Source organism: Podarcis gaigeae, assembly GCF_964106915.1.
Source record: "Podarcis gaigeae genome assembly, chromosome: 6".
NCBI classification, from domain to species: Eukaryota; Metazoa; Chordata; class Lepidosauria; order Squamata; family Lacertidae; genus Podarcis; species Podarcis gaigeae.
The window spans coordinates 45,178,538-45,194,372 of record NC_139682.1 but is presented as its reverse complement, the minus strand read 5'-3'; the positions used below and the strand labels follow the sequence as shown (position 1 = coordinate 45,194,372).

The 15,835-nt window shown below is 44.5% G+C and overlaps 1 protein-coding gene across 2 annotated transcripts in view; it reads right to left on the bottom strand.

Annotated features, from left to right (window-relative positions):
- GRM4 (glutamate metabotropic receptor 4) overlaps positions 1-15,835 on the bottom strand; it is a 287,327-nt gene that overhangs the window by 230,444 nt on the left and 41,048 nt on the right. Inside the window, exon 2 of one of the 2 annotated variants that reach the window (XM_083744949.1) lies at positions 2,041-2,987. In XM_083744949.1, coding sequence (XP_083601075.1) covers positions 2,041-2,571 — 531 coding nt within the window. In that variant the 5' untranslated portion in view covers positions 2,572-2,987. Of the gene's footprint in view, positions 1-2,040; positions 2,988-15,835 lie in introns of those variants that run through there. The other variant, XM_083744950.1, reaches the window with a different exon arrangement.

Below are 15,835 nucleotides of genomic sequence, written 5' to 3'. Positions count from 1 at the left end.
GAAGGGCTGAGAGGTTGGGCACTGAACCCATCGTATCCATTACACAATCCACACCCAAACTCCACACAGACATTTGTGTAACAGGGCTTCATGACTATTAAGCTAAAACAAGGGTAGGGAACGTCAGGCTTCAGGGCTGAATGTGACCCTCCAGGGCTCTCAAGCTGGCCCTTGGGACTTTCCCCAGACCATACCACACACACACCCCACTGGCCTTGCCCCACACCCTCCTCAAGTGCCTGGCTGGAATGTGTCCTTGAACTCTGACAGATCCTCTTGCTTCCCTGGATGGAAGCAGGGAGGGTTTTCTGAGAGTAAGTGGAGAAGGTAAAGGTAAAGGGACCCCTGACCATTAGGTCCAGTCGTGACCGACTCTGGGGTTGCAGCGCTCATCTCGCTTTATTGGCCGAGGGAACCGGCATATAGCTTCTGGGTCATGTGGCCAGCATGATTAAGCTGCTTCTGGCAAACCAGAGCAGTGCACAGAAACACTGTTTACCTTCCCGCTGGAGCGGTACCTATTTATCTACTTCACTTGATGTGCTTTCGAACTGCTAGGTTGGGAGCAGCTGGGACCGAGCAACGGGAGCTCACCCCATTGTGGGGATTCGAAACGCCGGCCTTCTGATCAGCAAGTCCTAGGCTCTGTGGTTTAACCCACAATGCCACCTGCATCCCATGTGAAGAAAGCATACTGCATAAAGGCAAAATTTTACATTCATTGCTGTGCCCACTTTTGCCTCTGGTGAAAGGGCAGCCTCCAGTGGCATGCGGCCCTCAGAAGGTTGATCAGAAAGGCATTTGACTCTCAGGCTGAAAAGTGTTTCCCACTCCTGATATGAAATTTGCCAAATGCCACTTGCTCCCATTAGACCCATAGATACTGGTATTACAGTACACAAACCACTGGTTTACATTGGAATTTAAACAAAAAAATTCCTTCCAGTAGCACCTTAAAGACCAACTAAGTCAGTTCTTGGTATGATGTGTATCTGAAGAAGTGTGCATGCACACGAAAGCTCATACCAAGAACTGACTTAGTTGGTCTTTAAGGTGCTACTGGAAGGAGTTTTTTTGTTTTGACTATGGCAGACCAACACGGCTACCTATCTGTAATTGGAATTTAAAACACATCAGCAATGTCAGGTGTGCTGCCTTACACAGTGAGTCTGCCACATGAGTAGTAATTCCATGAACACAATTATTTTCTCTTAAGAGGAACACACACCCTCTCATGATACACTTTGCAATTCCACCCAGCACTATTTTTTTTAACAAAATTGTAGTGGGGAGGGGGAATATGTTGCTGCCAATGTGACTGAGAAATTTTGGAATGAGAGGTATGGGATAATTCTTCTGGGTAGCCTAGTGCTGGATATTCTGAGGTAAATTAGGCCAGGGAGATGTCTGTCACATGCCCCTAGAGCCAACTGCACCCCCCCCCCCCAGGGTTAGAAATTACCACGTGCATTAGAAGAAGGTCTTTCCCCTCATGCTGGTTTATAAACGCTTTCACGGAGCAAGTCTCTCATTCTCCACACCCCCTCACCCTCCCACAGCAGCTTCTGGGATACACGCAGCATGAATATTCTTCTCAGCTGTAAAATGAACCATATAATTCCCTCCACCCTTCTCCACGGTGAAGAACGCCCTCCCCACAATATCTAATGGCATCGGCTCACCAGCTTTCCCTCACACAAGTGGCAGATGCAGAAGGGGGGAGGGGAGAAACCCTGCTCAAAATATCATGGTTGGAAGGGAGAGGAAGGGTCAGCCTCCCCAAGGGAGACAGGGAGCTCTTTAAACACCCACAGAGACGCAGAAAGAGATTCTGTTCTCCTCCCTTTTCCCCGCCAGGGAGCAAGAACTTAGCCTGTATAATTATTGTAAAAACTACTTTAATGTTTTTTCCACTTAACAGTCGCTGGTGGTGATTTTAGCAGCTGCAGCGGGAAGGAGAAAAAGGATTGAATTGCAAATGATCCTGTGCAGTGAAAGGAGGAGGTGGAAAAGGAGAAGAGGAAGCTCACACTCACTTACCTTGAAGAGGCGCAATATGTTGGCCACCATGATGGAGACGGAGCTGCCGGAAGCGCCAATCACCCCAACCACGCGCTCTGGCTTGGTGATGATAGGTGGCCCACCATTGACACAGCGCACCTCTGTGCTGTCCTTCTCAATCAAGGCCTGGACAAAGGTGAGGGACTGTTCCAAGGCATGGGTATCTCGAGAGCAGGTGTCAAGGATGCGAGCCCCCAAGGTGATATTGGGGAGTAAGTCAGGATCGTTGTTGATGCGATCCAAAGCAAAAAGCATAGCCTCTAGGCGGTGAATCCCCTTCTCTTTCTTCAGCTCACCACATGCCTTGCCCTCGGAGCCCCTCCCATGGACAGGGAAGAGGCCTCCAAGGGTGATATCCCCATCAAGACGGATAGAGTTCATGTGGGGATGTCCTTGACCTTTCGGTTTAGCTGAGCTGACTGGATGATACCACCAGTCACAGCAGACACTCAGGAATAGACAGAAGGAGAGTTGCTCCATGCACAAAGATCCCCAGTTCTTCCCAATCATTGCCAAAGACCCCTTGAAACTCAACCCTTCCAACCTAAAGACCCATGGAGATCAGGGACTCTTGTCATCAAAAACCACTTAGCTTTGCTGGCTTGGAGACTGGTTCCACATTGAACTCTGGAGAGGGGAGAGGAATAACCTTCAAAGGACCAATACTGAAAGGGGAAACTGATCAGTGGTCTTCTGGAGGGGACAAACCATGGTTCTTTTCCCTGTCGCTTTTCTGTCAAGATTTCCAGTCTACTCCAGTATCCATTCCAAGGCAGGTGGTGAAGAAAGTGCAGAGTTCGGAGGCGTTTACAAGGTCCCCTTGTCGGTCCTCTGGAGGATTGCAGCCAAGCAACTAAAGAAGGGCTTCAGGCTTTGCATAACTTCACATGGAGATGTATATCCCTTTTGTTCCTTTCTCCACAATCCTTGAAAGGGAAAGAGAGAAACAGAAAGAAAATCAAATGGAAGCATAAAAAAGGACATTAGCTATTCAGATCTTTTTATCAGGGAGCTTGACAGAATGGTGTGAGTTATTGTACAAAAAGCTTCAGGATTCACTTGATCAGTTTCATCACCCTTATTTCATTATGCTTTGAGAGAGACCATGTTTGTACAAAAGCAACACAGAGAGGGAGGGGGGAGAAACATTGTTTTTGAAGATGCCTAACCTCTGTATCTCATTCACAGATTTGAAGCAGGTTTGCACTACTGAGAACTTGCTGGGCTACATAACACACCCAAATCCATGAAAGCCAACTTTTGCTTTCCCCTTTGGCAGGAAAGGATGAATAAATTCATTTTACCTTGTAAGTGCTTATTAACAACCATATTTATATATATATAAAAAAACAACCAAGGGGAAAGGGGAAAGGGGAAACATTTGCCTGCTTTGTTGATTTCAAAAAGCTGCTCATTCCATCTGGCAACCAGAACTGAACAGCAAGATTAGCACACAGTGGAAGTACAGGAAAAATAATACTAACTCATTGAATCAATACACCCATCTAATAGATGCAGGATAAGTACCCCAGAGAAAATGGGTAAAGTACAATTTTGTACTGGGCTGATTTGGCATAGAGCAGATTATGTAGTGTTCATCATCAGGGCAGCTAAATTCCACTGCCAAAGAGTGAGAGATGTTAAGAAAGAAATGCAGTCTTTCATTGGCCATGGGGCTCAGCTGCTGTGAACTTATTTGGAGGGTTGAGAGTGACTACTTATATTGAAATGAAGGCAAGTCAGAGAGACTCCTTTCCTTTCATCACATGCGAAAACATTAATGACTGTCATGGTCCCCATTATCCAGCTGCTAGATAAAAAAGTGTCTTTTCCCCTATTGACTCTCCTGTCTCCTTAAGTCAGCAAATGAGGCCCTCCTAATGGTCCCTGCATTGGATGAGATACAAAGCCTGGAACCTGGGGAAGGGCTATTCCAGTGGTATATGGAACTCCTACCACACTGGGGTTTATCTTGCCAGCTCACTCCATTATTTTACATAGGTAAAGACCCAACTCTTTCTCCAATATTCAGGAAAGCGGTAGAATTGTTCTGATGAATTTGATGAGTTTTCCCATTGCACATTTTTAATGAAGTTGCACTTTATAGCTGTTGTGATTATAAATATATTTTCTTTTAAGTGTGTACTTGTTTTATCTGTGGCCATTAAGATGAGGGCAGGATATAAATATTCATATAAACAATAAGAAGAAGAATACCATCATAGGAGTTGCACCATATACCAAGTCAGATCATTGGTCCATCAAACTTGGTAATCTCTGCACAAGGCTTGGGCAGAAGATAGATCTGAATCTACAGTAGATCTCTAAGTAATTTCCAGTAGATCAGCAAGGCTTTTTTGAATTTCTGACAGCAGATAAATTATTTTCCCCTGCTGTAAATAATATTGCTGAAGTGAAGGGAGTTTGGGATGACTAGGAGTGGGGGTTTGTGTGGAAGGGCTGTGTGCTCTATTCAGTTCTGACACTCAGAATGAATCCCCAGGCTAAGAAATATTTAATGGTAAACAAATGTTGTTTGCACCTTGCACAGTTTTGTGCAAGAAGTGGTGGCTCAGGATCTTGGGGGGGGGGGGGAGGTTAGTAAAACAACGACAACAATGTAGGTTCTGAAAGCCTGAAGTCTAGCCACTCCTGCTCTGCTTTGGCTGGCAGTGGCCCTCCAGGATTTCAAGCCCACCTGAGTCCTTCTCAGTCCTACCTGGAGATGTCAGGGCCAGACCTTGAGATCTTGACATGCAAAGCATGTACTCTTCAGCCCTTTACAGTGCAGAGACATAGGAATAGGAGTGTGTGTGTGACAGATAGGTTTAACAGAGCACTGAGAAAAATGGTGAGCCAATTAAAAACTAAATTATGAATTAAACTCCTGAGGCTCTTTTGGGCCAGTTGAAGTTGGTTTCAAGCTAATGATCAGGATGGAGATTTAGAATTTCATCATTTCATCATAAATTTCAGGGTTCCAGTGTATCCCGAAGGTGTCACAGTCACACTCCTTTTAACAGAGGAGTAGAGCCGATCATAAAAAAAAGCTGAGACAGATAGATTTTGCAGTTTGCAGCCTAGACACTAACTTATTCACACATTTATTAAGAGCATCATCCACAGTAAGTTTTGAACCAAGGACCCTCTGGGGGCTAAGCTAGAGCCATGCTTCCTCAGCTACCCCTTCTTGCATGAAAATTTAGGACTCCGAAGCCTCATCAGACCTGTGATGGTATCCCCAAGGTAATTGGGCACTGTCCTTTACTGCTATATAACATCCCCCTCCTGTAAGCAGCAGACTTTGTGCAGTTGCATACTCCTTTGTGCAGCTCAGACTCAACTATTTATATTAGGGAACCTGTGTTTCTCTCCTGCATCCCAATGTTTCTGGAATCCAACTCCCATCAGCCCCAGCCAGCATGGCTAGTGACCAGGGATGATAGAATCTGTAGTCCAGTAGCATCTGGAGGACCATAGGTTAGACACCTCTCTTTTATGTCACTCTTGCCTGTTTCTGCCTCACTCCCTGGCCTTGCTAAACCTCTCCCAGTTCCTGGTCTTTCCATTAGGCAAAGTGAAGACATCACCACAGGCATTGAGACCCTCCCTGCCTCCAGTCATTCCCATCCTCCTGAGCCAACACTCAGTGGCCATGCTAGACAGCTAACTGAGGCCATACATGTTTGTACAAGCTACTCTGCACCGTGGCTATTACTGCTATTGTGGCATTAGCAAGCAGACACCAGGAGGAGCAAGCAGATGTAGTGGAGACCAAAGGCCCTCTTAGCTAGTGTGCTGTCCTCTGATGCAATGAAGGATGCTGTCTTGTCACCAGTGTTTAAGTGAGAGCCAACAGCCAGTCCAGTTGGCTTCTGTGTATGGAATGGTGCAGGGGAGGGAGTGTCATCTTATCCATAGCCTCAGGCAGCAAAATATATTGGGCTGGCCCCGGCCCTACTGTTTACTTCTCTCTACCCCACCCTTCCTGCTCTGCCAGTGGATATCCTGCCTGACCTTGGGCAAGCCATTATGCTGCTATTTTCTCTGCCTGGTAGAATGTGATAATAGCAGTTCCTTACCTCTGCAAAATAAATAAAACAAACAAAGAGCCCATTTAAGCAACATGGGTCACAAGTGTTCATTCCGCATCCCTAGTATCACTACATTTATCTTGATAATGTGATGTCCTCCTGGAAAATGCCTTTCTACAAAAATTGCACAACCAATTCTAATAAAAGCTCAGGAAAGCACAGGAAAAGAAACAGGATTGTTGGTCAATGCTGATATCTGTCCGTATAAGTAAACTCCCTCGAGGGGAGATTGTTATTAACAGTTGAGTGCAATTCTTAGGCCACAACCTTCTGGCCTTCCTCCTCAAGGGAAGAAGCACCTCCTGAAGCTGTTTGATTAAAATGTGCAAACACTTCTAACATGACAGCTCTTTCCCAGCAAAGAATAGCTGGGAGTTTAAAGAGAGGAGCTGGTATGCAGAATATATCTGGAATCCCCCGTCTTCCAGGTATTCATCCATACACTACCTGAAAGTGAGCATCAGGGATTCAGAAAGTCTCATAGTTAAAACTGATCAAACAGCACAACATTGCATAAGGGGCCGCATGGCAGTGTTGGAAAAAGTCAGAACCTGGAGATTTCCATGCACAGCACTAAGCAGTCCCCAGTGATGAGCTTATTGTAGGCCCTTATGAATCTCAGTCCATGGGGCTTTGAAGGTGCCTTCTGCAAACCCCCTCTCAACCCAGCCATGTCCTTAATGGCCCCACACCTGAGGCTTGGCTAAAACAGCCCTATAGGCCAAATGGGGAGGCACAGGAGGTCTTGAGAAGCCTGTGATCCATAGGTTTACAACTGCTGCATAAACAGTCATGCAAGTAACATGCAATGTTCTGTTTCTTAGCCCTTCAGTCCCAAAGGTCTGGCAAACAGAGTCTTTTTGCTTGTCCTAAGAGGGATACTACTACAAAGAAGGATCTGCTCCCGTCAATGGCGAATCTTGCCTCTGATAGCAAAGATATCCAGAGCAAGTCCTCACTCAAAGATGCTTGGCAGAAGTCATATAAGAGGAGGTGCTTGATGGGACATCCCTTGAGGCAGGTAGAATTCAGGTCAGCAATAGTGCCATTGCTAAATTCCAGGTCCTAAAGGCTTCTAGGTGCTGATTTGAATATACCTCTGATTGGATTTGGGATGGTCTGAAGCCTGGTTCATAACTGATCCATAAAGGATAGAATTCCCAAAACTGGGATTGGTAGAGTTTGACAGTATCCTAGTTATAATCCACCAAGCACTTGCCTGAGGCTGTACTCATAAGCCGCATATCAGGCGCATATAGAGCTGTGCTCTAGCCCAGGCAAGCCATTTCTCTCCCCTTGCCTAAATGAGAGATAATTGTTTGTTGCTTACCTTCTTCACAAGGGCTGTTGTGCGGATTAATTGCATGCTGTTTGTAACCCACTTTGAAAACGAAAAGCCCTGCATTATATATTCGTATTAGAAAACAAATAACTTTTCAATACTAACCTGTGAAATGTCAAGATTACTTAGCGAAAAGGGGCTGAATGAAAGGATCGCTAATGCAAGTTTTTAGGCTCCGAAAAGCACCGTGAGTCTAATCAGTGTCTCTGTACGTCATCTACTGAGCCAACAACAAGCAATGACTCGACTTGCTTTTGAAATCGCTTACACAGAGATGCCAGTCCTTTAGTTCACGCCATGATCCTAGCATTCACATAAACTCTGTTTGGCTGCTGCATGTTTTCAATGCCAGCTCAAAATATGATAATATTGAATTGGCTGTGTGAGCTATGCATCTCAAGCCCAAACAGCAATTCTGCAAACCATTCATCACCCTATTTAGGAAGGTTTTTATTTTATTTTTATCATGCAAAAGTGTGCACTGACTTTGGACACTTCCAGATAACCTGCTGATTGAGCATTCATCCTAGTTTGTTTGCAGGGAGATTAAATGGTGTTGGCTAGTTAATGAGCATTCATCTCAATTTGTTTGCAGGCATAAGCACCAGCTCCTAGAGGCCAAGGCAGTTTCAGGCCCCCCAAAGTTTTTTGAGGGGGCCAAACCCCCTCAACATTCAGTGTGCATTCAGCAATGCCCCCTGGCTACTCATGACATCATGCAGGCAATGTCAAGGCATTGCACGACGTCATGTGTGCGACACCAGAACATCACATTGGGCCCAACAAACTTGAACAGATGGCACCTCTGTTTACAGGACAGGTCAAGGATGTTGTTGCATCAAAACAAGTGTCATCTCATACTTTCCAGTGCATTTCCCCATCGCAAAAAGTCATATATTTGGGGGAAGTAGGCTTGTTACACAAGTCCTACCAAATAATTGTGCAGTCTGAATTTGCCAATATGTGATTGAATCCCATCCAAAAAATAGCAACACTCTGAAAGTGTCCTTTGTGGCAAAACTCATGCACCACAAGCATAAGGCTTGTGGGAATTATTTTATCTATCTATCTATCTATCTATCTATCTATCTATCTATCTATCTATCTATACAAACCCTTCCTCCAAGGAGTCAAGGCAGCATGCATGGTTTTCCCTCCCCATTTTATCCTGTGAGGTACACTGAGCTGAGAAAAAGAGGGGGAGAGTGGTTAAATCAAAGTCATCTAGTGAGCTTTGTGTCTGAGTGGAATTTGAACCTGAGCCACCCCAGTCCTAAGGTGTGACATTTTAACCACTAGGCCACACTTGCCACTACTTACATAAGTGGAGGTACATTTGAGTGTGGTGATAAAAACCAAGAGCCCCAGAATAATCCTAAACCTCTTAGCAGTGCGTATATGAACATATATGAGTGCTAGAACACCACATGGAAAATTCTGAAAAGGTGAGCAGGATGTGCAAAGGTGTGTCCCTTTTCTTCTGCTTTCATACCTGTGACACAGTCTCATGCTAAACATGGACTACACATTTAGGCCCAAAGCGTGAACACAAATGGAGCTATTTCCCTTTTGATTTGTTTTCCTTTTAAGGATGTGCCTTGCCTCGTTTCATCTTTGAAGTGCCCCTCGCTGTGTTTTATCATTTTAAAAAAGCAAGCAAATGGGCTTTCCTACACAGCAAGCTTTTCTTCTCCCCTTCTTTGTCCCATCTCTTGTTCCATATATAGAGTTGAAGAGCTGCTGTTTCTAGGTAGGCCACAGCAACACAGGACATCTCTCCCATTACAGAACTCATAATCACCTCAATGATTATGCCTCAGTGGTGCAGTTGTTAATTTGCAATAACAAACCCATGTTAACATCCTTTGAATCAACTCTGGAACTCTTGAATATGCAAACAAGCCCTCAGTAACGGTGCTAGGTGATAGCTGAAGCTTTAATTAAGGGTCAATATGCAGTTAGGTCAGGGATTTATGATGCATGAGCAGCCAGGCCATAGTGTTAAACTGAGGGGAAAACAATTTGTTGAATGATATGGTGATGGTTCACAGAATTCACAATAAACTTAAAAGAAAGAAGTCGGTGCTCACAGAGATGTCCACAGGCCAGGCTGGAACTGTCTTGCATGTTGGGTAATATCAGAACACTGGCAATACTGAATTTGGGGGGAGAGGCAAATGAAGTATTGGAATGAGGCAGGATAACTTGAGATATATCATTGTTCACATATGCTACAGCAGGGGTGGGGAACCTGTGAAGCTCCAGGTATTGTTGGTCTTCAGCTCTGATCATCCCCGCTCATCAGCCATGCTGGTTTGTCTGGTAGAGTCCAATAACATCTGGAAGGCCACAAGCTCCCCATCTGTGTACTAAAATCAAAGCTGCCATGAGCAAAGGGACTTATTATTGTCAACCAATAGGCAACCAGTACAAAATTAAGGCTGCAGTCCTCAAATCACTTACTCCAAGCTATTCACAACAGAGGCCTCTCTGAAAGAATATCTCCAAAGGTAGCAGGAGTAGAAGAGAAGCTCTGAAATGAATCAGACTAAAGGGGTCGCTTGAAACAGCCACAGCTATACAGTCAGGACAAGGGAGCGGGAACCGCAGGCAATTAAGCAAAACATCTGCCTAGCCAGAAACTCCCAAGGAGAACTGTCAGCTTGCTACCATCCAGAGAAAGCCTGCTATGGCTGAAAACCAGGTTCCCTAGGACAGGAACTAAGAAGCAAGGGGTCTGTTAGGAGGGGGAATGCATGACCAGGCTAGATGGCCCCATTGCAGTCTCTCAGCACCCAAAAGGAAGGGAAAGAACACGAAGTATTATTAGTATTCCAGGCACAGAAAGGTTAAGAGGAAAGGGGGGGAGGAATCTCAAATTGGAAGGATGTTAGCATTAGCAGTTGGTCCCCTGAAGAGCAGCAATTAAAGAGCCGTTTAGTGCTGAAAAGCAGCTTTCGGAATATGGAAACGTGGGGTTCCACATTCATTACCTTTTGAGTAATTTTTGTTCAGTTTGAAAGGTTTTAAAAAATCCCCCCTCATCTGCAATTTTTGTTTATGACTTAAGGGCTTGTTCCTATTTTACCTCTGCAGCACGAGAGCTGTTGTCCTGTAGATCCTTCCCAGGGATTATATTCCTGACATCTGTGGAAGGGAGAACTAGCCTGGTTTCTGTCCACACAAGTCCATATAAAGGGGTCTTAGACTAGCAGCTTCTTGTGAGCCTTGAACTAGCTGCATGGGAAAATACCACTGCACTCAGATTCACATGGAAGGATTGACAGTTTTGCATCTCTTTCCCTTATTGAATGGAAGAGAATGGGTTGGGACAGCCTTAAATAGGACAGATCTCCCCTAACCTATAAAGGCCACCAGGGCAGGTTCACTTTAAAAAAGGAGAAGGCAGCCATCAAATAAATATGCCTGGTGCCTCCCCTCCTTTGGGTATGGGCTGCCTACTCAGCTGTTGTTGCTGCTGTTAAATTTTCTATACTGCACTCCATCCAAAGATCACAGAGCAGTTTACAATATAAAAACAAAAAAATACATAACATAGTACCAGATGAAAACAATACACCCACTTCCACAGATTAAAAGATAATAATTTAATTGATGATGATGATAATGATGATGATAGATAGATGATAGATAGATGATAGATAGATGATAGATAGATATAGATAGATAGATGGTAGATAGATAGATAGATGATAGATAGATAGATAGATAGATAGATAGATAGATGATAGATAGATAGATAGATAGATAGATAGATAGATGATAGATAGATAGATAGATAGATAGATAGATAGATAGATAGATAGATATAGATGATAGATAGATAGATAGATAGATAGATAGATAGATAGATAGATAGATAGATGATAGATAGATAGATGATAGATAGAGATAGATAGATAGATAGATAGATAGATAATAGATGATAGATAGATAGATAGATAGATAGATAGATAGATAGATAGATGATAAATAGATAGATAAAACAAAAAAAAATCCTTCCAGTAGCACCTTAAAGACCAACTAAGTCAGTTCTTGGTATGAGCTATGACTATGGCAGACCAACACGGCTACCTATCTGTAGATAGATAGATGATAGATAGATAGATGATAGATAGATAGATGATAGATAGATAGATAGATAGATAGATGATAGATAGATGATAGATGATGATAGATGATAGATAGATGATAGATGATAGATTAGATAGATAGATAGATAGATAGATAGATGATTGATAGATAGATAGATAGATAGATAGATAGATAGATAGATAGATAGATAGATGATAGATAGATAGATAGATAGATAGATAGATAGATAGATAGATAGATATATGATAGATGATAGATGATAGATGATAGATGATAGATGATAGATAGATGATAGATGATAGATGATAGATGATAGATATAGATAGATAGATGATGATAGATAGATAGATAGATAGATAGATAGATAGATAGATGATAGATAGATAGATAGATAGATATAGATAGATGATAGATAGATCCAAAAATATTCCAAAACATTTATTGTCATATACAAAAATTTTCTTCTTGACTTCCCACCCCTCGTTTCCATGATGTTTCTTTTTTACTTATTAGCTGCTTTACACAACGTATGATTTTATTATCTAAACTTCACTATCATTAGTTCTTTCAGTAATCCACTGCTTATATTTCAAATCCTGCCCACAACTTCATGTATGGGTGACATTTTGATAGATAATCCATCAGTGGTAATGATCGATTGTTTAATTAGTCAAAGAGCTTGACAGAGTATAATGGGTCCCCGTCCCAAAGAGCTTACAAACTAAAATATCACACGAGGGAAACAACAGACCACAGGGTGGCAAAGAGGAACAGCATGTGATTATTTCAGTTGCACACACTTAGGTGCAGTTATCTTTTACAGTGGTACCTTGGGTTAAGTACTTAACGTTCCGGAGGTCCATTCTTAACCTGAAACTGTTCTTAACCTGAAGCACCACTTTAGCTAATGGGGCTTCCTGCTGCCGCTGCGCCACCAGACCACGATTTCTGTTCTCATCCTGAAGCAAAGTTTTTAACCTGAGGTACTATTTCTGGGTTAGCGGAGTCTGTAACCTGAAGCGTATGTAACCCAAGGTACCACTGTGTTTCAGGGGGCCGAAAGCCTGTGGGTCAAGCATAGTCCTCCAGGCCTCACCATCCAGCCCTGAGGTCTCTCCCCATGCCATCTCCGTTGCAGACACTATCCCATGCCCTCAAGTGCTTTTGCATGGATGGAATATGTGCTTGGACTGTGCTAATTCACCTGGCTAGTTTTTATGGCCAATCGGCAGAGCCTGCAAAGGCAAGCCCACACTTGCCACATTTGTATTTTGGGTATGGCTTGCTCAAAATGCCTTACAAGCCAAATGGAAAAGTTTAGTATGCCAAATTTGACCCACAGGCCTGTGAGATGTGTTGCACGTAGAAATGGGCCAGAGATTATTGCAATATGCAATACTTCTTCCAGATGCTGGGCTACTAGTTAAATACATAGGAATTTGCCATACATAGGAATCTGGTTGGATACACAGGAAGTCAGACCACTGAGGTTTTCCAGGGTTTCAGATGGGGTCTCTCCTGCCCTACATGGAGATGCCAGGGACTGAACCTGGGACATGCAAATCAAATGCTCTGTCATTTGAATTATGGCCCTTTTCTACAAATTACACCCTCGGGTCATCAAAAATGGTCTACCACAGATGAAAGGGCTAGGGAGTAATCTTTTGAGAAGACAGGTCTCTGTGCTGCAGGAGTGAATTATATATTTCTTTCCCTGTGCACTTGCTCACTACTTTGCAGACATTGTTCTCCCCTTGGAATTTTCCACCGGAGGGAATGAAACACCTGGGAGCTACCTGAGCCACAAAATTAGAATGGTTATCATATTAGCTAACCGTCCTATAGTGCTGAGTCATGTGCCTGATTAGGACCTTGCTCCTTTGTTTTACTGTGCCTGTCCTGGAAGGAAAATTGTTAATGTCTGATATACATATCCATTGGGTAAGATGGCACCTTTCTCCTCTGAAGGGTTGCTGCTGCAAGCAATTAAGTACAAATTGAGCAATTAGATCATTTAACGGGAGTCAATCTGGCCAAGCCAAAATCAGGGTTTCTGCCACTCATCGGTACAGCCATAGCCAATGGGTCTAGCAATGAATCAACCAATTAAAACTTTTGCTTTCACTTCTATCAGCTCACATGTTTGCTCAAGGTACATACCAGCCTGGAGGCTTGTTATTTCGCAAGCGGTTAGTTTCCATTTTCTCCAATCCTGCATTGCAGGTGGCTGGACTAGATGACCCTTTTTGTCCTTCCAGTTCTATGATTCTATTAAACCCGTGTCTGATCTCTGTTTGACTTTATACACTGGCAAGGTGAATCTCGCCTGGGCCACTGCTTAAGTCACACCGAGGCATTTCCATATTTTTCAGCTGTAGCGATGGGCTGCTATTCTTTCTTCCCCATCCATCAAAATTCAGATGATACCTTCTGCCATACTCTCCTCCCTGCCATGCTATTGGCCAGGGCCTGTCCAAGACATGCTGTCCAAGAGAGAGAGCAAAGCATGTCTCTCAGACCACTGCCCTTGGACCCTGACCCATTACCTGTCTCCTCTCCCTCCACCTAGTGAACAGGTTATCTCATCCAACCTCTGCATGGCTGTTTAAAACAGGACTAGCAGGAGGAGGCAGCCACTATATGAGATCTCTCAGAAGGCAATGCCCAGTGAGAAATGAGGCAATGCATTGGGAGAGGGGCACAGGTTGTCCAGGATGGCTGGTGGTGGTGGTCTGAAGCTTCAATGTAGGATAGAAGCAGAGGATGGGCTGGCACCTGGAGGCAGTAGTGAACAGGTGCTTTCCTACCTTTCCCAATCTGCCACCTGTGCCCTGGGGCTCATTATAGTGCTGGACTTACTGTAGATGTTAGGGAAAGGTTGAGTAGAAGGGAATTACCTGCTTTCCAACCTTTCAATTTTTCTTTTCCCTGTCTTGCAAATTCTCATCATCATTATTTCACATCTTCTGTCCAGCTGCCAGAGTTACTTGCCTGCAGGTGCAAATGGCTGCCAGCATATAGCACCCCCCTTGCACCAGTTGCCGATCTGCTACCAGGCCAAATTTAAGATACTGACATATAAAGTTCAGGACCAGGTTACTTGAGACACAGCCTCATCTCTTATATACCCAGTAGATCCCTGTGGTCTGCTGGGGAGTTTCCCCAGAAAGTTTCAAAGATCTCACATGCCTGCTCTATAGCAACTCAGACTTTTAGTGTTGCTGCCCCTGTTCATAGCATTCCTCTCAAGATAGGACATGTATCCAGTATCTGCACTTTCCAGAAACAATGGATGACATTTTTGTTTCAAAGGGCCTTCCCAGCTAAATAAATGGGTCTTTGTCTATAAGGTAAAGGGGACCCCTGACCATTAGTTCCAGTCAGGACTGACTCTGGGGTTGCGGCGCTCATCTTGCTTTATTGGCCGAGGGAGCCAGCATACAGCTTCCGGGTCGTGTGGCCAGCATGACTAAGCCGCTTCTGGCAAACCAGAGCAGTGCACGGAAATGCAGTTTACCTTCCCACCAGAGCAGTACCTATTTATCTACTTGCACTTTATGCTTTCGAACTGCTAGGTTGGCAGGAGCAGGGACCGAGCAACGGGAGCTCACACTGTCGCGGGGATTCAAACCGCCGACCTTCTGATTGGCAAGTCCTCGGCTCTGTGGTTTAACCCACAGCACCACCCATGTCCTTTATAGTCTTTGTCTATAAAAGGTAAAGGTAAAGGTACCCCTGCCCGTACGGGCCAGTCTTGACAGACTCTGGGGTTGTGCGCCCATCTCATTTAAGAGGCCAGGGGCCAGCGCTGTCCGGAGACACTTCCGGGTCACGTGGCCAGCGTGACATCGCTGCTCTGGCGAGCCAGAGCCGCACACGGAAACGCCGTTTACCTTCCCGCTGGTAAGCGGTCCCTATTTATCTACTTGCACCCGGAGGTGCTTTCGAACTGCTAGGTTGGCAGGCGCTGGGACCGAGCAGCGGGAGCGCACCCCGCCGCAGGGATTCGAACCGCCGACCTTTCGATCGGCAAGTCCTAGGCGCTGAGGCTTTAACCCACAGCGCCACCTGCGTCTTTGTCTATACAACAAGGCATATCCTCATGCAGCTCTCTTTACATTTCTATTGCATCCCACTGGCTGGTCTCCTCTAGCCACCTCCCTCAGCCATCCAGATTGCCTTGACCTTCATCTCTGACCAATGATTTTGACTCTCCCTTTGG